Genomic DNA, 25,384 nt, shown 5'->3' with positions numbered 1-25,384 from the left:
CTCCCACATATCTAGCCACGGCTTCCTCTACTGCCACACTGAGGCCAGATGCAGGTTGGAGGAACAACACCTCATATTCTCCAACCTGATGGCATCAACATCGATTTCTCTAACTTCTGGTAAACCCTCCCCCCTGCTTCCCCACCCCACCTCCCCCCCCCCTTGTTTTCCCTCATTCCTGTGGCCCCCTCACCCTTTCTTTTACCCCTCTCCCTGTCCCTATGACCCACCTACTACCTCCCTCCTATTCCCCACCTCCTTCCCTTTATTCCAAGGTCTACTGTCCATTCCTAACGAATTCACAGAAAATAGAACAGTACAGCATAGAGCAGGCCCTTCAGCCCACAATGTTGTGCTGAAATAGCTAATCCCTCCTACCTACAGATGCCCATATCCCTCTATTTTTCTCTCATTTATGTGCCCATCTAAGCCCCTCTTAAAAGCCCCCAATGAATTTGCCTCCACCACCCTATCAGGCAACACATTCCAGGCATCCACCACTCTCTCAGTAAAAACGTACCCCTCACATGTGTTCTGAACCTACCCCCTCTCATCTTAAATGCATGCCCTCTGGTATTGGATTGTTCAATAATGGGAAAAAGATATTGCTTATCCATCCTATCTATGCCCCTCATAATTTTATACACACCCAACAGATCACTCCTCAGCCTCTGGTGCTCCAGAGAAAAGAGCCCAAGTTTGTCCAGCCTCTCCTTATAGCACATGCCTTCTAATCCAGGCAGCATCTTAGTAAACCTCCTCTGCACCCTCTCTAAAGCCTTGACATCCTTCCTATAGTGAGGTGACAGAACCGCACGCAGTACTCTAAATGCAGCCTAACCAGAGTTCTTTCTTCTTCTTCTTCAGCCCTTTGCTTCCTCTACCTATCACCTCTCAGCTTCTTGTATCACTCCCTTTCATCCCCTCTCACCTGGACTCACCCCTCACTTGCCAGCTTGTGCCCCTCCTCTTACCTTTTTATTCTAGCTTCTGACCTCTTCCTTTCCAGTCCTGATGAAGGGTCTTGGCCCGAAACGTCAACTGTTTACTTCCCTCCATAGATGCTGCCTGACTTGCTGAGTTCCTCCAGCATTCTGTGCATGTTTTCCCATTTTCTTTCTGGCTCCAGCCAATAGTAACAGCTGCTCAGATGGTGAGTGGGGATTGGTGCTTGGGTGATTCACTTCAGTGGTGGGCCAATCAGGAAATGATGATCTCTCATTTTTTGACAACCACTCTTTGCAAAGGCTGTTCCTTGCTTGGGATGGGGGAAGGTTGTAATTGGTACTTGCAGTAGTGAAGTGTTTATAGCTCCACGAAATACCAACAACATTCCTAAGGTGCTACTGTAAAATTGTGTAGGCCAACAAGTAACCAGACATAAGGCTGTGAAAAAAAAAACTAAATTTTAAAAAAATTCACATAATGTATTAAATATTATCAACTGGGGGGAGCAGATATTAGAATCAGGGAATCGTACAGCACACAGACGGGCCCTTTCAGCCCACCTAGTCCATGCTGACTGCAATCCCTATCTACACTAATCCCATTTACCTGCATTACACCCATATCCCCCTACGTCTTTTCTTTCCAAGTATCTGTCCAAATTCCTTTCAAACACTGTAATTGCATCTGCTTCGACCACCTCCTATGGCAGCTTGTTCCAGATATTCACCACCCTCTATGTGAAAAACTTACCCCTCAGATTGTTTACATTCCTCCCTGCTCACCTTAAACCTGTGCCCTCCAGTTCTAGACTCTCTTGCCCTGGGAAAAAGACCCTGACTATCTTTATCTATGCCTTTCATAATTTTATAAACCTCTGTATAATCGTGCCACAGCCTCCTACATTCCAGAGAGAATAATGCCAGCCTATCCAATCTCTCCTTATAGCTACAGCACTGAATTCCAGGTAATATCCTGTTGAATCTCTCCTGCACTCTCTCCAGATGTGATCCAACCAATATTTTGTACAGCAGCAACATGACGTCCCAACCCTGACACTCATTGCCTCAGCCTATGAAGGCATCAAACCAAATACCTTCTTCACTACCCTATTCATCTGTGTCCCCACTTTCAGAGAGCTATGGACTTACACCTCAAGGACCCTCTGTACATCAATGTTCCTAAGGTCCCTGCCATTTACTCTTTATGTCCTTTCAGAATTTGACTTCCCAAAGTGCTTTATATTTGGCCCATCACATCAGTGCCAGCGGAAAAGGAACTATTGAGCCTAATCTAATTTTCCAGCTTTGACTGCAACTTTCAGGTTCTGGATCTTCAAATGTTTGTGTTTTAAATGTGTGGAGGACTTCTGCCTCTTGGGCTTTGTAAAGACCTCCACTAATCTGGGTGAAAATCTTTTCCTCAATTCCTGTCTGCTCCTTCCACTTAAATTTATGTCCCCAAGTTATTACCCTTTCTGCTAAGGAAAAATGGTTCTTCCTGTTCATCTTGCCTATACTGCTAATTATTTTATAGATACATCTCCTCTCAGCCTTCGGAGGGAAACATAACCAAACTTGCCAATACCTCCTCGAATGAGTGAAGGTGTGTAATAAATCTCACCTGAAAGTAGAGAGATTTCAACCATGTCAACTTTAAATCTGTAAACTTTAATGCTGATCATTAGTCATTTTCTAATTTCAAGTAGGTGACAGTTACAGAGAAATACCCAACAAAGCTGAATCATTCTTTAGTTTTCTGCCAGGAAACGATATTAAAACACTCCAGAAGAAACTAATCTTGGATCCTGGCAACAAGGTGCCATCCTGTAACCCATCCCCAAACCACACACTGAAAAATAACTCCACAGATTTAGGATTGCACAGATCAGAAAGATGTGATTTGGCCCACACTTTGGTGCTGCTGACTATTCCCGTCACAATGGCTTCAACAATCCCTACAAATGTCTCCCATTCAAGTATTTTCCCAATTCTTTTTGAAAGTTTCCAATGAATGTCCTGTTCCCACCTCATTCAGGCAGTGTATTCTAAATCACATGAACCCACCCTGTTTAGAGGCTCCCTTCATCCCAAGATCAGTCTTTTTGCCATTTCCACCTCTCTAAATGTTCTCTTAACCCTCTGGATCTTAAGGTATGGAAACCTTGGTCTCCCCAGCCTCTCCACTTACCTGAAGTCCCTCATCTGTGCTCCCTGTCTCGTGTACCTCCTCTGTACGTTCTCCCAAGCCTTTACATTTTCTCTTCAGTGTAGTACCCAGAATTGGTTAAGTGAACATCAGAATTAACCTCCCTAGCTTTTGTACCCAAATGTCCCACTTTTTCTCAGGTACTTCATCCCCCTGGGTCTCTCTGCTCCTGGATATCACTGAGAACTTGTTTGGACTTTGTGGAAGTTTCTTCAGCTCAGACCTCGCCACAATTCAAGGCACTGAGCCATCTGTAAGATATTCTAATGGGACCTGGGGTGCAAGGTGCAATTCAAGGACAGCCTCACTGATCGCTGCAGTTAATAAAATTATTATGAGCTGAGGCAACCTTGACTGAGTTAATTACAGTTATTGGGATGTTTCACCGGGGTAAGAGCACCTCAAAGGGGCAGTAACCATACATATGATTGATAGCATCACCACCTCTTAACTTGTCACGGAGAGAGTGCAGTGAAGATTCACTGGACTAGTTCTAGGGATGGTGGGTTCACCATAAGATGAGAGATTGAGTCGACTCAACCTGTACTCTCTGAGAGTTTAGAAGAATGAGAGGAGATCTCATTGAAGTATACAAATTGTTAAAGGGTTTGACAGATTAGATGCAGGGAAGATGTTTCCTCTTACCAAGGAGTCTGGAACCAGGGATGTAGTTTCAGAATAAGGGGTAGGCTATTTCAGATAAATCTGTTCACTCTTTGGGTGGTAAACCTTTGGAATTCTCTACCTTGGAAGACTATGGAGGTTCAATACCTGCATTCATTCAATCAATAGATTTCTGGATATTAATGGTTAGAGGGACAGTGCTGGAAAATGGTGCTGAGGTAGAAGATCAGCAATGGTGCTGATGAACAGCAGGGCAGGCTTGGAAGGCCAGATGGCTTACTCCTGCTCCTACTTTTTATGTTCTCATCACCCTCTTCACAAGCCAGACATTGAGTTTAATCTGACTGGTTCATGCCATCACCTTGCATGCTAGAACAGAAAACAATGGATAGGAAAGGTTCAGAGGGATATGGGTCAAACATGGGCAAATGGGACTTGCTTAGATGGGTGTCTTGGTCAGCATGCACGAGCTGGGCTGAAGGGTCTGTTTCCTGCTGTATTACTCTCTGACTATAACATAGACACAGTATATAACATAACAATACAACACAGGAACAGGCACAGGAACAGGCCCTCAGCCCACGATGTCTGTGTTGAACACAATGCCAAATTAAACTAAATCCCTTCTGCCTGCACATGATCCATATCCCTCCATTCCTGCATACTCATGTGCCTGTCTCAGATACCCTATGCTGGGAGAAGGTGAAGAGCTATCTTTCCCTGTATGTTACCCAGCTCGAATGTGCTCTTACTTCACAAAGATTAAACTGTTTTTTCCCCCACATTCTGTAATCTACCTGCTCCTGGTACAACCAGCTTGGACCCTTCAATCATTTCACTCTCAAGCTCAGTTGTTGATTCTCTGTCCTGTTTATTTATTAATCTGCTGCAGACATTCCTTCGATGAATATGTTTACTCTATTTTACTGCAAGAAAAATTTGCCAGTTTTTCACTTCCCTCTGACATCCAATAATCCTGAATTTTTCGGTCAATAATAAGAATCGGTGTGTACAAAATGATAAATCCCCTGTCACACTGCACTGCAGACAGAATGGGAAAACTGTCCAGCATCACATTAATCTGTTCAGCTGCATGGAAAGAAAATCCATTTCAGCTAATGTACAACCCTGATATCCATGTTGTGATCAGAGAGCAAACCTCAGGGCTCTCAAAGGTCGTGAGGTGGTGGGAGGGGGGAGGAGGAGAGCAGCAGTCAGGGAAAGGACGGAGTGCACTGCTGTATTGTTCTTTGTCACTGCACCATGAGTTGTAATGAACTCTTTCCCAGCACTGAGAAAGGGCAGATGGGTGGAAATGCTAGTGTCCACCGTCACAAGTCAACAGAAGACTGGGAGGGTTGCACTGCAAGCTGTCAAGCAGTCGTATCCAGCTGGATACAATATGGACGAAGAAGGCCAAAATGTTAAGCTCAAGCCACTGAGAGAAGAAACATTTGGGAAAAGGAGAGGGTTGTGTATTGCTTATGTTCGGGGAATCGTTACAACCCATTGTGCCTACATTTGCCCTGTACAAGTGCAATCTACTCAGTCCATTTCCCTGGCTCTTTCTCCGTAAATCCTGCAAAGTTTCCTCCCTCATCTCCATCCAATTCCCCTTTGCAAGATACATTGAATCTGATGCCATCGGCCTTTCAGGTACAGAATTCCAAACCACATCCGTGACAAGGAGGTGTACAGGAGTGATGTAGTTCAGCCGGTTGAGTGGTGTCGCAACAACAACCTCGCACTCAATGTCAGCAAGACCAAGGAATTGATTGTGGACTTCAGGAAAGGGAAATTGGGAGAACACACACCATGTCCTCATTGAGGGGTCAGCAGTGGAAAGGGTGAGCAGCTTTGTTCCTGGGCGTCAACATCTCAGAGAAACTCTCCTGGGCCCAACACATTGATGCAATCACGAAGAAGGCATGGCAGCGGCTCTACTTCTTGAGGAGTTTGAGAAGATTCAGTCTGTCACAAAAGACTCTTGCAAATTTCTATAGATGTACAGTGGAGAGCATTCTGACTGGTTGCAACACAGCCTGGTATGGAGGCTCCAATGCACAGGATTGCAAGAGGCTGCAGAGGAGCCTAAACACCCAGAAGACAAATGTCCTCTAACAGCCTGCCCCCACCACAAAACACTGACCTCCAGCAATCAAGAGCCACATCAAGGTCCTGGAAAGCATGGATTGCTTTCCATATCTCAGAAGCCCTCTAGTTGTTGATTCCCCAACCCTGGGGAAAAGACTGTGCGCATTCACCCTGTCTATGCCCCTCATAATTTTATACAACCGTCCTCCATCACCCTCTGCTTTCTACCATCAAGCTAATTCTGCCAGCTCTCCCTGGATCCCATGCGATCTAACTTTCCACAGCAGCCTACCTTGCGGAATTCATCACTGCCTCCAAAAGAATGTTCAAAGACCAAGACCTCAAGAGCTGGCACCAGGGTCATGGGCTACTGGGCAGCAGTGACCCCTGCTCTCCTGTACCCTTCCAAGACATAGTCTAGCTAAAGCTGACACTTGAAGCACAGGAGAGATGCTGTCTCTATTTTGACTGAGTTTTGATTGAGTTATTATGATAAAGTTTTTTGAAGAAGCAACCAAGAAGGTTGATGAGGGCAGGGTGGTAGACGTGGTCTATATGGACTTCAGTAAGGCCTTTGCTAAGGTTCCGCATGGTAGGCTGCTGTGGAAAGTTAGATCGCATGGGATCCAGGGAGAGCTGACAGAATTAGCTTGATGGTAGGAAGCAGAGGGTGATGGAGGACGGTTGTATAAAATTATGAGGGGCATAGACAGGGTGAATGCGCACAGTCTTTTCCCCAGGGTTGGGGAATCAACAACTAGCGGGCATAGGTTTAAGGTGAGTGGGGAGAGATTTAATAGGAACATGAGGAGCAACTTTTTCACCCAAAGCTTGGTCAGAGCTGTCAGAGGAAGTGGTTGAGATAGGTACATTAACAACATTTAAAGATACTTGGACATGTCCATGGATAGGAAAGGTTTAGAGGGATATGAGCCAAATGAGGGAAAGTGATCAGATGAGATTCTTGATCGACATAGACCAGTTGGGCCGAAGGGCCTGTTTCTGTGCTGTTATGACTCTATGACTCTCCAAAATCCTCCAGATCCAGGATAAGCAAACCAACACCAATGTCCAGGTCAACATCCCAAGCATTGGTCAACCAGCTCCTGTGAGTGAGTCACATTGTCCACCTGCCCAAGAGCAGAACCACAGAACAAGCACTCTACTCCAAGCTCCCTCATGCCAAGACACTTCCTGGAGGGCAGAGAAAGTGGTTCTAGGATATTTTTGAAGCCTTATTACAAAAAATGCAACTTCCTCACCAACTTATGGGATGTCAGTGATGAAGATGCGTGAAGCAAGGAGCTTCTGGGAAGGCACGGAGTACCTTGAGACTCTAAAACAGCACACAATATCCTGTTCCACGCCCATGCCGATTCTGCACCAACTGTGGCAGAACCCTCAGGCTTCACAGCCATTTCAGAACCCAATAACTGAAGGGGAAGTATGTCATTCTCAAGGGTCAGCCTCAGAAGTAAAAAACCTGGCAAACAAAAACCTCAGTGGGCTTGGGGGAATAAAAAGGGCGAGCACAAATGCACCAAAAAAATTAAAAGCTGTAACAGAAATAAGATGAGTACTGGGTTCTATTTCCAAAGGAATGCATTAAAAAGTGGAGAAGTAGAGAAGTTGGACTTTTTCTAGAAGTATCCTGAGGGATAATATTCAACACATTACAATGACATCCTAATATCAAATCACACAGGTTTCACTGCTGTCAGCGTGACATATTCATCGCTGAACTGTGTGTTGATTTCACAAGCTGTAAATCACAACCTTTGATCCAATTTCTGCCGTTAAATAAATTATATGTTCTGTGCACGTTGATGACATCAGCGTTAGGATGAACTGTGCCAGGAACTACCAGGTCCAATTTCTCAATGGGAGGGACTTCACCAGGAACTGTGCACAAATGCTGCAAAATATTCTTAATGTCACGTGTTTCGTGCTACTTATATGTAAAAAATAGGCACAAGTGGATTTTCTCTCATCCATTTACTAGGCTTTCCTTTTGAACACAATAGCCTTGTTCTTTTTCAGATGAGTGCTCTTTTGAACAGCTGTAAGGAACAGCTGAAGGGCCAGAGGTTGCAACAAACTCGATGTAACCAGATCCCTTCAGAGGGCCCAACATGAGAGATTGATCACCTTTGCTGTTTGGGCAACATTTTAGCACAGGTGCTGATGCTGGGGTGGCAGTGCCAGTCCTGTCTCCTGCGGGCAGTTTCCTGGCGTGATCATCTTGCACTGCCAAGAACTCATAATGGAGTCAAGCCAGGACTCTTGAATGTGGAAGGGAAGAAAGAGCCACAGAGTAGAAAACCTCAGATGATCGATGAACTGGAAGATGTGTGTTTTTATTCCTTTCTCTGGCCTCCCCTAACTGCCTGCCAGAAGATGGCCATTGACAGGGGGTTTCATTTCTCCACTCAATTAAGAGCTTTGCAAATATCGTAATCTACTCCCCTCGGCAGCACCTGCTTGCCAGGCTTACCATCTGTCAGAGTTTGGAAGCACATTTTGCCGCTGTACTTTCCGAATCCAGCGACTGTCCTGGCCCGCACCTGTACCACGTATACCACGCCGGGGCGGAGGCCGTCGATGCGAGCTGTGTTTGTCAGGCTCTTCACCACTGAAGAATTGTACTCATTCTGATCCTGAAAAACAAAGCACACTCACCCGGTTTTTATTGCAGGATAATACAGGAAGGGTGCATGCCACTTAGCTCAGCTTGCCTGTGCTGACCCTTTGGAACCCATCTCCTTTGCTCTTCCCTTGCATGCCTTCAAATTTCTCCCTTTATTTATTCAATTCCCTTTTGAATGTTATCAGAGAATCCACTTCCACTGTACTCAAGCAGTGCGTTCCAGATCCCAGGAACTTACTGCATTAAGTGCCCAGAAACTCACTCCCAGTCCAAAGAACTAAAAGTTCTACCAAGTACAGGCTGTTCTCGGGTTATGAAAACCAGACTTACGGACATTCCTATGTACAAATGAGCTCCCATAATATTAAGTTCAAAAGCTCAATGTACGTACTTACCTTTGTTCCTACGAATAGCGAAACTAGTTTCCTTTCTCTCTCTTTCCACTTTTAGTAATTGTCTTTACTTATCAGTCTTATGTACTTTTGAGGCCATTCATTACAATACTATAGAGGTATGGTTACCATATCTAGTGTGTATTTTCTGACAAAATTGACTTTATGGACATCAGTAAAAACAGTACCTGTTCGGCCTGTGGTGGCAGACTTCGAATTATAAAGATGGGGAACCCAGTTCTGCAACTTTCATTTAGCGCCATCAAATGGGGATGAGCATCGGGGGAAAACCACCTCATGAGCTTTGGCCAATGGCCTTGTTTGTGTTCTCTACTCACCTACCACTGACACTATTTTTCCCAGAGGCTATCCCTTTCCACCATTAGTGAATGACTCCCTAGTGTGGTTGAATCAGAGCATTTCTGTATTGTATTCTCCATCTGCATAATGACAATGTTCATGGAAGTGTGCAGCTATCAAGTGTAAAACACACAGAAATACAGTGGGGCAACTAAATGGTGATGACTTCATAAAAACGATAAATGATTGGATAATCTGATCCAATAATATGATTAGGCACGATTGTTGGAAAGACAGAGTGCCAATCCATTGTGCTTCTCTGAATAGTGCAATGCCACCTTTTATGCCCACGGGCACAGTCATAGCTCTTTTACTTCTAAGTTGATCATGGATTCAATGCCACTCCAGGGACGTGAGCAGAACCTGAGCTAATGGCTTAATGCTATGCTAGGGTGAGCTGCAGTATTGAACGTGCATTCTTTCTGGTGAGATATTAATCCCTTGAGATGAATGATTCAGTTGGATGACTGAATGAGAAGCTGGAGGTTCCATTATCCTGGGACTATTTATTACTCGTTCAACACCTAAAAAAGATTATCAATTCATTCTAACATTGCTGTTTATGGGCCTTTGCTCTGGAAACAAAGACTGCAACAAGTGCCACAGACTCAATGAAGTTGAGGACAAGTTTGGCAAGGTTGCATAGCTGTGATGCAAGAAAGAGATGGAGGCACCATGAACAGTGATCCTGCCTTTACCCGTATCTCCTCCACTTCCCACATGTCTGCCCTCACCCTTTCCCCCTGCCGCCATAACAGGGACAGGTTCCCCTTGTCCTCACCTACCACCCCACGAGCCTCCGTATCCAAAACATCATTCTCCACAACTTCTGTTACCTCCAACGGGATCCTACCACCAGGCACATCTTCCCTTCACTCCCTCTCTCTGCTTTCTGAAGGGACCGCTCTCTCCACGACTCCCTTGCCCATTTGTCCCTCCCCACTGATAACCCCCCAGCACTTATTCCTGCAACCGCACCAAGTGCTACACTTGTCCCTACACATCCTTTCTCACCACCATTCAGGGTCCCAGACAATCCTTCACCTGTGAGTCCGAGGGTGTCATTTATTGTATCCGGTGCTCACAGTGCAGCCTCCTGTACATCGGTGAGACCCAATGCAGATTGGGTGACCACTTTGTCGAGCATCTTCGCTCCGTCTGCCGCAATAGCCGGGACTTCCTGGTGGCCACCCACTTCAATTCCACATCCCACTCCCATACTGACATGTCTATCCATGGCCTCCTCTACTGCCACGTTGAGGCCAGGTGCAGGTTGGAGGAAAAACACCTAAAAACACCTCATATTCCGCCTTGGGAGTCTCCAACCTGATGGCCTCAATATCGATTTCTCCAACTTCTGGTAACCCCACCCCTTCTTTCACCCCCCCCCCCCAACTCCTTTGTCTTCCTTTATTCCTGAGGCTCCCTTCCCCCACCTTGATGACTTGCCCATCTCCTCTCCTCCCCTCCCCCATCATTTATTCTATGGTCCACTGCCCTCTCCAGATTCCTTCTTCTTCAGCCCTTTGCCTCTTCTACCTGTCACCTCTCAGCTTATTGCATCTTCTCCCCCTCCCCCACCCTCCTATCTTTCCTCTCTCACCTGGACTCGCCTATCACCTGAACTCACCTATCACCTGCCTGTGTGTATTCCTCCCCCTGCCCCCACCTTCTTATTCTGGCTTCTGCCCTTTTCCTTTCTAGTCTCAGCCTGAAACATCGACTTTATTTGCCTCCATGGATGCTGCCTGTCCTGCTGAGCTCCTCCAGCCCTTTTCGTGTATTGCTCCAAACTCCAGCATCTGCAGAATTTTTTGTGTCATGATAATCCCATTAACAGGGTTAATGATAGATGTGTTAGTTTAAGAGAGAGTGGCGGCCACTGTAATTATCTGTCTGAAGGGCGTTGGATTCGGCTTTTTTATGTAGTTTTTTAAACATGTATAGTATGTAATACACCTCAAGTGGCTGCACAAAGAATGGCCACTTCCTAGCTTATTGGTTTTCTCATTAGTTGGTTTGGCCACAGGTATCTCATAGGTTTCCTGATTGGACTATTGTTAGCTAAGGAGTACCTCTTAGCTCAGGTATAAAAGGTGTCGCTTGTCGCTTTTTGTTCATCGTTCTCTTGCTCTCTTCCCCCACCCCTCCCCCCAGCCCCTGCTCATCTTTAGTTCCTTTTGTCTTGGCTCATCTACTTGTAGTAAAGCTGGTGCCATGTGCTCTGTGACTGTTCCTTTGTTTTAAACTTTTCCACTAAAACTTTGTGAAGCACTAAGTTGTTTTCAACTCATTCCTGGACTCCTGAAAGAACCTGCGGATTTGAAAATATCTGGATCCGACAAGGGGGTATTGCAACCATGCCCACCGAGTGCAATGGCTCCTGGACACACAACCAAATTACAAAGTAATGACTGAATTGCAAATCAGAGCAGTGTTAGCAAGGACTAATACATCAGTGGCAGATCATTTTGGACTTAGGCTTGGCTAGCTTTAGTCCCAGAAAGTTACAACACCGGGACAGGACAACCAGACCATCATGTTCATGTTGGTGTGAGGATATTGGCAGTCATTCTTATCTGTCCTCCAGGCAGAGTGAGTGATAGTTCTGGGTGACCGGGTGCCTTGCTCTCCACTTCATAGTCCATTTATATTGTCTTCAACTCCCCAAAGAATCAGCTGTAGCTCGGGATGAGTGCATTCTCTTCACCCACATGAACAGTTCAAATTAAGACGTTTCAGGAGATTGCATGGAGCAGTTTTAACATTAATGTTTGTAATAATAGGTTTGCAGATGATAATCGCTGGGAAATTTCCATCAGGAAATTGGCTGCCATATCTTCCACAATACTGCAGGGACTAGTACATTTCAAAACCACTTTATCTGACAAAAGAACACAGCTCTGAGGAGTCGAAGAGTCATACAGCATGGAATCAGGCCCTTCGGCCCAACTTGTCCAAGCCGATTGTGTTGCCCAGTGAGCTCGTCCCATCTGCCCGTGTTTGACCCATAGCTCTCTCAACATCTTCTATCCATGTACTTCTCTAGATGGCTTTTAAGTGTTGCTGATGTGCCTGCCTCAACCACTATTTCTGGCAGCTCATTCCAAATACGCACCACTCTTTGTGTGAAGAAGCTGCCCCTGATGTCCCTTTTAAATCTCCCACCTCTGATCTTAAAACTATGCTCTCTTGTTTTCAGAATCACCTTCCTGGGAAAAAGACAATGTGCCTTCACCCTGTCTATGCCCCTCATGATGTTATATACCTCTATCAATCTCCGACATTCCAGGAAATAAAGTCCTGGCCTATGCAATCCCTCCTTGTAACTCAGGCCCCCAAGTCCAGGCAACACCCTGGTAAACCTTTTCTGCACTCTTTATAGTTTAACAACATCTTTCCTATAACAGAATGATCAAAACTGTACACAATACTCCTCACCAATGTCTTATGTAACTGCAACATAACTTCCCACTTCTACACTCTGCCCTGACTGATGAAGGTCATCGTGCCAAGCCCCTTCTTCACCACCCTATCAACCTGAGATGCGAACTATGCACTTGCATTCCTAGGTTTCTCTGTTCCATAACACTCCCCAGGGCCCTACCATTCACTGTATAAGTTCTACTCTGTTTTGATCTCCCAAAATTCAATACCTCACATTTTTCTGGATTGAAGGCCATTTGCCAGTCTTCTGCTCACGTACCTAGATAGGGGACTGAGGATGTAAAAGATGCAATACAAAGGAAGGCTCAGTTGGCCAGGAAACCCACTAGCTTCCTTGCTTCAAATTATCTTATTGTTTAGGTACCCAGTTACAATGCATCTTTGAGCTATTTCCCGGCACAAATCTGCTGGCCAAATGGTCTGGGCGGATGCTATAAATACTAAGCTGGGTCGTTACTTAGATGCCATGTTGGATGCACTACTTTAATTAAAAGTGTAACAACAACAGTATGAATGACATGGCGGAAATTCTGGTCTAGAATGATTAATTACACATTGTCTTCGGTTTCAGTCGAGCCCTGCCTAATTAGAAACTAATTAGCCACTTAAGCAATGAACAGTTTATCAGGCCTTATACCAGCTGACTTGAAGCAGAGGTTCACACTTGCTATACTTGTCAGTGATGGGTAGTTAATGCAATCACAGGTCAACCAATCTGATGATAATGAAATGATTTGGTTTGGAACAGGGTGCATTTTTCCCTCCTTGTTTACTGCTTTGTCTTCCAGAAAGATTGGCTGAAGGCTGAACATGCAGATTTTTATTCCTTGAGCTCTGCTGAAGAGGGTATTGCAACCACGTCCACTATACAGCCATATTACAAAGCGATGACTGAATCACTTTGTAAATCAGAGCAGTGTTAGCGAAGAATGATACATCAGTGGCAGAGACATTTTGGACTTCGGCTTGACCAGCTTCAATCCCAGAAGGTCTCAACACTGGGACAAGACAGCTAGTCCTTCATCTTTCCGGATCTTTGAGAACTTCCTAATCAGTCCTACTCCCCCGCACTTTCTCAATAGCCCCATGCTACCCTTTCAGTTATTTATCCACTTTGTTTCTGAAAGTTACCACTGAATTTGCCATTCACCGTCCTTTAGATGACACGCTAAATTATCCCATTAACCCTTGCTCTACTTCCCTCTCCACAAATGCTACCTGACTTTCTGAGTATTCCCAGTATTCTCTGATGTTATTTAAAGCAATCAATGCTAATTAAATCAATGGTCTGGTGCTTCTCCTCATTACCTTCCCTTCTGCCTTCCTAAGAATGTTTCCAATTTCACTGACATTCCTGCCATTAATCTGAAGTGTGGCTGAGACCAGAATGGGCAGGACTTTTCTCAAATACTGTCTGACCTGGTGTGCCTTTCCAACACTTTACATTTCTCCACTGGCAATTAATCAATGCTCATTTGCTTAGATCTGTTTAAAAATAAGACCAGGGCATGGGGAAGAACAATCAGGCTCTTCAAAAAGTGCCAAGGGATCTTTTAAACCTTAGAAAGAGGGCAGAAAGACAGATAATCAAAAAGATAGCACTTCTCTATACAGTGCAGGGTCCTATTCAGGAGTATCCAGAAATGTCACCCTGCAATTATGAAGACAACTCCTGGAATGGAATTTGGACCCATTTCCTTCCTGGGAGAAAGTATTGTGCGAAAAGAGTCACAAGTTTAAATAAATTTAGAAAAAAACATTCCGAAAAAAAGAGGAATGCTTAAGAATTATGTGTAGTGACTGTGAGATTAAAGTGGCAGATGTAGACAATAACAATGACTGGATGGGTTGAAGATAGCTTTCCTCTGTGCTGTCTGAGAGCCCAAATTAGTTTCTGAAAGGAAGTGAAGATGGAGCTTTTAAATGAAGACTTTGTTGTCATTGCCATTAAAAGTCAACCACTCTTGAGAAGTACGAAATGAAAATGCAATTGCAAATTACCAGCATATTGAAAATGGCTGTAATTCCTTAATAACTGGCATTTTAAGCCATTATGTTCACTCTGCAGGAAGTACAAATAGTTTCCTCGTCTGTTAGACATGAAAAGACAGTAGTATACTTGATGGGGAAATTTAAGTCAAAGCAATACATCCAAAATGAACAAAAAAATTACTGTGGCTATCATCAGATCAATACTTCTGCTGAAGGCATTCTCGCAGAGTGCATATTTGGAATCGACTCATTAAAAGTCGATATTTCACAAAACCTTACAATTTGGGGCGGGGTAGTCTCAGGGCAAATTTACTGTGGCATGCCGCATGGATACAAATGAACATCTGGAACTTCATTTATTTTACATTCACTGCTGCCGTGATGAAGGGAGGACAGGCTTGACCTTTCATTGCTGAAGGTAGGTGGCTAAAACAGGAAAGAAACCCCAGGCCCAGCACAAATCCCCAACACCTCAATGAGCCTAACATCTACCATTAACAGAATTTGCTGGAGAAAGTTGTTCTGCTTGAGTCCTCTGCTAGATTGACCAGTAAGGTACACGAGCACTGATCCACAATGAGAATTTGTTAAGAACAACAGGAAATCTTTCTTTTCTGCCTCTGTAACAAAACTTTAGTGGAAGCTTAATTGCCTCTTAATTTGCTGACATGCAGGAGTGGAAAATAATTAAGAATAAGCAAATGTCTGAAAAGAAGGCTACTTGAAAACCTGATCTTACAACCAGTGAAGGCTTGACTCAATAACTAGCAGTTGATGTTTCCATAACCATTTGATGGTCACGGTAAAGCTATCAGAAATTAGTCATTGATAGATGCATCTTAGCAGAGAAAGGCTGTGCTGTAAAACCATTTTTACATCTAACTTTAGCACCACACTTATCAATTTTATTCAGAAAGGTTAAGGGTATTCACTGCTGGCTCTCTGAATGACGCAGTTTAGCATATCCCTGAGCCCTAGACGCTAATCCAGCTCAGAATGATTGGTTGAGAGTTTCCTCTGATCTCTGTCAACTGGAAAATGACTTTAGGGCACTCACAACCCAATTTTAATGATTAAATTGTGCCTCAAAATATCAATATCTCTTGGGACTCTCTCAGGAATGGCTGCTGAAGAAAAAGTGAAAAATTGTGCTGCATCTGTTCTAGATAGAAATAAAATACAATCACAAAGCTAGGCAGAGCTTTACGCTCCATTGGACCCATACTTTATGAGAGCGTTGGATACCAAACAAGAAGAAATGTACTCCTTTCCCAGACTTTGTGACGCTTTATCGAACAACTTCTGAAGGTCCACAAACACAATATCAAACTTACTACCCTCATCGGCCTTCTCTGATATTCTGTCAAAGAATTCAATTGTGTTCAGCAGAAGTGATTTGCCTTTACAAGTATTGGCCAATCCTCTGGTTAGGAGACTGATGCGATGCCAAAAGGTTAAAATGGTGACAGGGAGAATGAAGAGACAGACTAAGAGGAATTTCTTTAGCAAGCCAGTTTTTGGGAGCATGGATTGCTTTATCAGATTGAATGGAAATAGACAAAAACCAGGACAACTTTTAAGGGAAGATTGGATAAATGAGCAGGTCAGTTACTTGGTATCCGATGGAATATTCCCCACCTGCATGGAGAAGTGTTGCTACCTCAACACTTCTGGCACAGTGAGCAGAGCTGCTTTCTCCCAGTGCCAGTGGCCCAGCTTCAATCCTGACCTCTTGGTGTTGTCTGTGTGGAGTGTGCATGTTCTCCTGATATCACGTGGGTTTCCCCCGTGTGCTCTGGTTTCCTCCAACATCCCAAAGACATGCATGTTGGCAGATTATTTGGCCACTGTAGATCACCACTATTGTGTGGGTGAGTGGTAGAACCTGAGGGGAGTTGATGAGAATTGGGGGGAGAGGAGAAATAAAATAGCATTAGTGTAGGATCAGTGTAAATGGGTGTTGCGGACTTGGTGAACCAAAGAGCCTGCTTGACTGTATGACTCTATAACACTTGATAAACCAGACACCACCTAGAACAAAACTATCTTCTTGATTCACATTCCATTTATAACGTTTTCATTTTAATTCAGTCCCATGATATGGGCATCACTGACATTTATTACCCATTCCTAACTCCCTTGAGAAGATAGTGATGGGCTCATCAATAAATGTGTATGGTGAAGATACTTCCAGAGCACTTGAGGTTTGGGAATCCCAGGATTTCAAATCAGCAATGATAAAAGAACACATGCAGATATATATACACAAGTATTTCCCAGGTTACAAACACCTCACTTATGTATAACCCGTCGTATCGTAAGAACGTGTGTTTGGGAGACCAGCGGGATGGATTTGCCAGCTGCTATGGGGCTGCAGGCACCTTCTGCTGTCTGGGAACTAGGGTCGCGGCCACATTTCTTGACTTGCAAACTGTTCGGGTTATGAACAGTTCGCAGGAACAGAACTATGCTGTAACCTGGGGAGTACCTCCATGTATATTTTAGCCTGGTGCATAATGTGGGGTGAACTTGCAGGCAATGTGGTTTCCATAAATCTACAGCCTTTATCCCATAAGATGGAAGGAACTGCAGGTTTAAGAGATGCTGCCTTAGAAGTCTTAGGGAATTTCTGCAGGTTAAATGGACATCACAACACAATCTTTGCCTCTTTCACACAATCTGACTAAGCATCCTTGCTCCAACAACTAGCTAAGGAAATCCCTCTTAATTTGTCTTCCTACCCTCCTGGTGACCACCTTAGCCCAACTCTACAACCAGAGGAAATGATCTTTCCTTGATCACCCTATTAATATTCTTGTCAATCACAAAAAGTTCAATAAAATGTCCTCTTTACTTTCTTGTTGCCTCTAGTGCAGATTGTACCAGGATCTCAAATCTCTTTTCATAACACTGCTTCCCAACATCATGATTCTCAGGACATCCAATACTTCCTATATTGCACCCATAGTTAATGTTGTCTTTGTTTCTGACACTAGTTCTTTACTCTTCTATGAGTTGTTACAAATGTGATCCAAGATTTCTAAAGACTTAGTGAAAAATCACTTTGAATGCTTTATTCAGAACAATAAGCCAATAATAGCTTTTGACAAAGAGAACAAAGGCAACTGCAGTATAACAGACAGTCATGATTATCTGCATCTCTGTACCTTTTCATAGAATCGCAGCTCGTAGTCCAAGATGATCCCATTTGGTTGATCAGGCTGTGGCCAGGATAGTGTGATGCTGCTCATCGTGGAGCCCACCTGATGCATGATGGGGACTGTCGAGGGAGCTGCAAAAATCAGATGATGAGAAGAATTAGTCTGCTTTTTTTTCCCAAAGAAAGAACATGTTTTTAAATCCAAACACCTCCTTTTGGTCCTGTTTAAAAATAATCTAAACACTGGGCTTCGCAACTGCAGTTCAAGCCATGATTGGTAACCAATTTCCTGCTTATGACACATTTTGGTGGAAGGAAATCTTAACTTTAAAGTTGGGAGAGTGGTCAGGGACCATATGATGGTCAGGGAAAATCAAAAAAAGGACTTCAGCCCCCCTTCCCCTAGAAATAGACACATCTAAAATATTGCTTGGTGTTGAGAGAAGGGGGAGAGAATCATTTTTATTGTAAGTCAGTGATGTGTGTGGGTCAATTTCCGCTTCAATGAAGTAGTGGAGCGCCCCTGCTGGGAACTCCATTTAGTCCAAACTGGTTTAGATTGTTTTTTTAAGAAGAGTTCTGAATGGGTTTTCCATTGAGACAAGGTGAACGATTTCCTGAACTAGGTAACCAATTCATTACCGGTTGCAAAATTCATAGCAATAATAGTGAGATTCTGTGGGATGAATTGAAGCACCCTATATATTTCTGTTTGGTGCTTTTGAAGAATCTGTGGGGCATATTTCTACGAATTGGGGCTCCTCGTTGCGAGCTGCACAAAATGGGAGGAAAAGGGGGAAGCTGATGGTTTGCACAATTTACCACCTATTAATGTTAGGAATAGTTCTACTGTGTGAATTTCTATGCTTGCTTGGAAACATTTACATTCACCTTGCTAAAAATAAAAACAGAGAGAGCCAGAACACAGGCAAAGATTCATTTAGCATGCACAGAAAGAGAAATAGGTTAGCAATGTTTCAGGAGGAAACTGAAAAACAGGCATGTTAAAAATTACAAGAACATGGGCTGAGAAGCACAGGAATAAAATAGAGGCAGACCATCACAAGGGGAAACCTCAGTGCAACGTCAACACAGGTCCTCCCAATTCAAGCCCAAGCCTCCACCTATTATATTCCTGAGGGGTCTGGTGGAATTATTACACTGCCTTGAGACATTCTGAATCAAAGTTGCTGTATTGTTATAAGTTGTGATTTTTAAAAGCCCATCTCCTATGCACTCAAAATATTGACCAATCTGCTCTCTCTCCACCTGTGCTTACAGGTATATCTGGCATGGTTTGAGATTCCCAGCATTTGCAAGTTATGTTGTCACTTTTCTCCATCCCGATACGACCCTGACTCCCTCTCTCCCTTTGGAAGATGAACTCCAAACATGAATATTCCAGTCGGTTCATTTATCTCAGCTTGTAATGTTTGTGCTAGTGTCAGATATTGCGAGATGATGTTATGACACACATATTTTCCGGTCTAGTCAAAATAATAATAATAATAAAAATAATGATAATAACAGCTAATATGAGGAGAAAATAAATCCAAATGCCTTTCTCTACTGGATATTTTCCAGCAACAGATTTAGGTATCGGGTGCAGGTATACCATCCAAAGATGAGTTGCTGCATAAAATTCAGGAACTAAACTGCAAGAGTTGCCAGCAAAGAGTCCTCCTTGAACAAACAAAAGCTGCCATAACTTCATGTCCATGTACTGTATACTTTGGAGTTACCTCTACTCTGGGCTCTTGGCTTCCCTAAAGGACCACTGGTGGGCATGCCTTCAACTAGCTGGGCCCAAAACTTTAGAATTCCCTCTTTGGCTCCACCTCTCTCATCCACCCTGAAAACCAAACATATTTTCAAAGCTTTTGGTCTTGCTGTATGGCCTGCTATCACAGTTGGAGACATTTTGCTGTGTCAAAGTTACGATTTTATTTGTACTTGTTTTAATGCAAAATCTGTGCTGTGGATAACACAATGGTACCCTGCATCCTGCGTGTACTGCTTTAAGAGCTGTTTCCCTGATACGTGAGCAGGGGAAGCTCAGAGACATACTTGCTTTCCAAACATGATTGACATTTGGGCTTAGAACTTGACTTCAAAAAGCTAGAAGTGTGAGTAATGTACTCAGGAGGCACTTGTTGCACACTAAGAATGATAAAAATTTGGAACGTTTTCCCAAAAGAAACTATGGTGCCTAGGAAAACTGAACTTCAATAGGTTCAAAAGTTCATTAGAGTTTGGAGCAAAAATGAGCTGCTGGAGGAACTCAGTGGGTCAGGCAATGGAGGGAAGTGGACAGTTGAAGTTTCAGGTCGAGACCTTCATCTGAACTTGTGAAGAGTTGTGTTTTGCACCAGATTCCAGCATCTCTTGTGTCTTCATTAGACTTTGGTTGAGTCATAAAGTAATGCAGCACAGAAACAAGTCCTTTGGCACATCCTATCCATACCAGTCATCAAGTACCGATCTACACTAATCCCACTTACCAACACTTAGTCTGAAACCATCTATGTATTGGCAATTCAAGTGCTCATTGAGATATTTCTGCAATGTCGTGAGAGTACCTGCCTGCATCATCCACTTAGATGGTGTGTTCCACATTCCAACCACCCTCTGGGTGCAAAGTTCATCCTCTGATCCCCTCTAAACTTCTTATCCTTTACCATAAGCCCGTGCCCTTCAATTTCAGATGACTCTGCTCTGGAGAAAAGTTTCCTACCACCTACCCTATCTATGCCCCCATAATTTTATATACCTTTATAAGGTCCTCCCTCATTATAAGATAAGAACATAGGGACCAGAAGCAGCAATAAGCCATTCAACCCTCATGCCCACTCCCTCATTCAATAAGATCACGGCTGATACTTTATCTCAGTGTGATTTTCCTGCATTAGTCATGTATCCCATACTTCCATCGATATGACTGCAGTCCAGATGAAGGGTCTCGACCTGAAACATCGTCTGTCTCTTTCCCTCCATAGAAGCTGCCTGACCCGTTGAGTTCCTCCAGTGTTCTGCACATTGGTCCAGATTCCAGCATCTGCGATCTCTTGTGTCTCCAAAAATCTGTTGACTTTTGTGAATATATTGAGCAATTGAGCCTCCACAGCCCTCTAGAGTGGAGAATTCCAAAGGTTCACCACCTACCTGGTGAAGAAGTTTCTTCTTATCTCAGTCTTGAATGACCAACCTCTCATTTTGAATGTGTGACTCACTGATCTAAACACCCACACTAGGGGGGAACATCATCTGTGCATCTCCCCTGTCAAGTTGTGTAAGGATTTTATATGTTTCACCTCTCATTCTCCTGAACTCCCAACATTATAGGCCCAGTCTGCTTCATCTCTCCCCCATGACAAAACCCATCTGGTGAGCATTCACTTCAGTCCTATTGTTTCTTTCTTTAGGCAGAAAGACCAGACCTATGTACAATATTCTGGATGAGGTCTCAGTGGGATTCTGCATAACTAGAGCTGGATGCCTCTACTCTTATACTGAAATACTCTTGCAATACTCTAGCCTCGTTTTAGCACAGGACATTGGTGAAACTGCATTCGGAATATTGTGTTCAGTTTTTGTCACCATGTTATGGGAAAGATGCCATTAAGCTGGAAAGAATGCAGAGGAGATTTACAGCGATGTTGTCGAGATTTGAGGGACTGAGTTATGGAGAGAGGTTGAGACTGTTTTCACTGGTGCATAGGAGAATGAGGGATGATCTTATAGAGGTGTATAAAATTATGAGGGGCATAGATAGGGTGAATGAGCACAGTCTTTTTCCCAGGGTTGGAGAATCAAGAACTAGAGGGCATAGATTTAGGGTGAGAGGGGAGATAGGGACTTGAGGGGCAACTTTTTTTTACACAGAGGATGGTGGTTATGTGGAATGAGCTGCTGGAGAAGTGGTGGAGGCAGGTACATTAATAAAACATATAAGGTACTTGGATAGGTACATGGATAGGAAAGGTTTATGGGCCAAACGCAGACAAATGGGACTAGCTTAGATGGGCATCTTGGTCTGCATGGACCAGTTGGGCCGAAGGGCCTGTTCTGTGCTGTATAACTCCATGACAAAGGCCAACACACTGTTTGCCTCTCTAATTGCTTGTTGAATCTGAATACTAACACAGCTAATCTCTTCACCATCTAAAAAAAAGTTCTGACTTTCTATTTTTCCCAGCTGCAGAAAATCTCAGCAGGAACTCCATGCATCTCACAAAATGGAGCTTCTTTCAAACAGAGTCTCCTGGTGACCATCAGCCTCTCATTCTCTGCAATTCACAAGAACACAAGAAAATAGGAGCAGAAGTAGGCCAGTCGGCCCCTCAAGCCTGTCCCACCATTCACTGTGATTATGGCTGTTCTGCCCCAGGCCTCAACTGCTCTGCTGTGCCAGTTCCCCATAGTCCTTAATTCCCCGATCTATCAAAAATGTATCTGCCTCTTCTTTAAATACCTCTGATGACCGAGCTTCCATAACCCCATGGGGTAGAGGATTCCAGAGATTCACCATCCTCAGAGAGAAATAGTTTCTACGAACCTCCACGTTGAATGACTGGCCTCTTACAGGCTCATTGGCTTCAAGGAATTGGTGCCCAAGGCCCCAAATCTGGGCCACTTTTGGCTTCCCCCTCCAACTGCTTCAATCACAATCAGTGTCCCCACCCACCCGTTGCTCAAAAGTGGCTGAACTGACATTTTATATCATACATGACATAGTCTTACAAGCTCTGATACATTTTTTCTCTTGACTAAGTTGACCAGTCACCTCCAATATTGTGGCTCTCAAACTGAGTGGACTGACACTTGTATCGCACATTTTGGACTGAAACCAAGGTCTGGTCGATTGAAGGATTTTTAAAGAAGTCAATTTGTGAGAAATAAGTGTCGGTGACAGGTCTGATCCCAACTGTCCTAATGTCGGTGAGGAACTGATTAGACTGAGTATAGCATGTTGGGTAGGAGACTGGAAGTAGAGCAGTGCATGAACATTAGTTAACCAGTTGGGTTATACTCTATGATGTCTGTGGTGTGGTAAAAATCCAATAATTCAGCGTGTTCTGCATTTTGGTGGTGACTGACGAGCAGATTTTCTGGACTAAAAAGCCAACTGCTGGACGAACTCAGTGGGTCGAGCAGCACTTGTGGAGTGAAAGGGAGAGTCGACATTTCGGGCTGAGACCCTGCATCAGGACTGGGCTGCAGATGCTGGAATATGGAGCAAGTTCCTCCAGCAGTTTGTTTTTTGTTCCACATTCCAGCATCTGCAGTCTCTTGTGTCTCCAGATTTTCTAGACTAATGGATGTAATTTCTATTGCTACTTTTAACTATCTTTTTACTTGGTGTCAGACAATTTTAGAAAAAAATATTCCAGTGAATTGAAGGGAGGATGGAATCTGGGGCCCTGGTGAGCAGGAAGTGAGTGCAGGACTGTGGCCCCAGGGAGTGCGAAGGGAATGCGGTAATCATCACTTGCTGAGCCAGGTGCCGAACCATTGGGATTTCAGAGTAGTCATACAGCAGATTACTGAAATTTGAACATAATGACTTCCTGTCCCACGTGTTAGTGAGTTTAGAAATAGGAAGATAGGAGAGATGAATGTGTGGTTAAAGACCTGGTGCAGGAGGAAAGTTTTTCGATCACTGGGATCTCTTCTGGGGCAGGGGTGACCTGTACAAAAAGGATGGTTTGCAACTTGAACTGGAGAGGGACCAATATCCTTGCAGGGAGGTTTGCTGGTGTTACTCGGGAGGGTTTCAACCAGTGAGGCAGGGATTGGGACCCAATATGACAGTGCAGAGAGGGTGACTCATGTGGAAACTTAGAACAGGTAGGTCCAGTGGGAGGAGACAGGAGGGGAAGTGTGAGAGGGCCAGGATGCAGGTGAGTTGAGAGCGTGGATCTGCACTTAGGATTATGATATTGTTGCAGTCAAGGAAATGTGGTTGAGGGAAGGGCAGGTCTGACAGCTCAATGTTCTGGGGTATAGAGGTTTCGAGTGTGACAGAGGGGAGTGTAAAATGGGAGAGTGTACAGCACTGCTGATTAAGGAGAGCATTGTGGCAGTACTCAGGGAGGAAATCCTGGAGGGATCAACCAATGAGGCTGTATGGGTAGAACCAACATTTAAAAATCATTTGGATAACTACAAGGACAGGAAAAGTTTAGAGGGATATGGTCAAATGCGGGCAAACGGGACTAGCTTTGGCGGGCACCTTGGTCGACATGGACCAGTGGGCCGACGGGCCTGTTTCCATGCTGTATTTCTCTATGACTCTATAACATAGCCATAAGACAGAGGTGATCACTTTGATGGAGTTATACTAAAGGGCCTCTTTCTGTGCCATACGATTCCATGATTCTATAAAGTGCAGCATCACTGAATGACATTTTAAAACCATTATTCTAGCTGCTGGGTATCACGGGCATGGCCACATTTATTGTGGATTCCATGTAGCCTTGGAAAGGAGTTGGTGATCCATTTTTCTGAACCAGTTCAGTCATTCTGGTGAGTGTGGTCCCAAACTGTGGTCGGGGAGGAAAATCCAAGATGATAAAGGATCTATTACCATCAAGTACTTGCCTTGGATTGGATACTTTTGTGTGTGGTGTCCCCATGTGCCTGCTGCCTTTATTATTCTCAATAGTAAAGGTCATAGGATTGAGAGGTGCTCTCTGAGTGGCCTCAGTGAGTTGTTGCAGTAAAGGGAATGAATGTTTACGGGGGTGGATAAGGTGCCAATCAAGCAGGCTGCTTTGTCCTGGATGGTGCTGAACTTCTTGAGAGATGTTGGATCTGCACTCCATCCAGGTAACTGGACAGCAGCCCATCACACTCCTGACTTCTGCATTGTACAAAGGTTTTGGCTTGTCGGGAGGTGAGTTACTGACTGCAGGACACCCAGCCTCTGACCTGCTCTTGTAGCATCAATATTTATGTGACTAGTCTGTGTGTGCCTTTGATCTTGTGTCAATTGTTATATACCTGCACTTATATATAACTCCAGCCTGACGGTAACCGCTCCCCTTTTGTTTCCCTTATCCCACTGGCACCATCTCCTTCTCCTCTCCTGCCCTCTCAATCTGCCCATCACCCACACATTCCTCCCACCAGTTCCTCTCCTCACCTCCTTTCCTTTATTCCAAGGTCCATTGTCCTCTCTAATCGGAGTCCATCTTCTTCAGCCCTTTGTCACTTCCACTTTTCACCTCCTAGTTGCTTACATCATTCCCACTCTCCCCCTTCCCTCACCTGGATCTACCTATCACCCCTTCCCCCACCTCTTTATACTGGCTATCTCCCCTCTTTCTTTCCAGTCCTGATGAAGAGTCACAAACTGAAATGTCGACTATCCATTTCCCTCCATAGATGCTGCCTGACCCGCTGAGTTCCTCCAGCTTTTCATGTGTTGCTCCAGATTTCCAGCATCTGCAGTCTCTCGTGTCTACATCTTTCAGAGCTCTCTATTCTTCCCACTCTGCATGTTATTTCACTAAG

At 44.2% G+C, this 25,384-nt stretch overlaps 1 protein-coding gene across 1 annotated transcript in view; it reads right to left on the bottom strand.

Moving 5' to 3' along the window:
• LOC127572111 (ephrin type-B receptor 1-like) overlaps positions 1 to 25,384 on the bottom strand; it is a 507,089-nt gene that overhangs the window by 100,742 nt on the left and 380,963 nt on the right. Inside the window, 2 exon segments of the mRNA XM_052018998.1 lie at positions 8,366 to 8,528; positions 17,877 to 18,001. Coding sequence (XP_051874958.1) covers positions 8,366 to 8,528; positions 17,877 to 18,001 — 288 coding nt within the window.

This window comes from Pristis pectinata, chromosome 6, assembly GCF_009764475.1.
Source record: "Pristis pectinata isolate sPriPec2 chromosome 6, sPriPec2.1.pri, whole genome shotgun sequence".
NCBI lineage: Eukaryota > Metazoa > Chordata > Chondrichthyes > Rhinopristiformes > Pristidae > Pristis > Pristis pectinata.
This window is presented reverse-complemented; position numbering and strand designations above follow the sequence as displayed.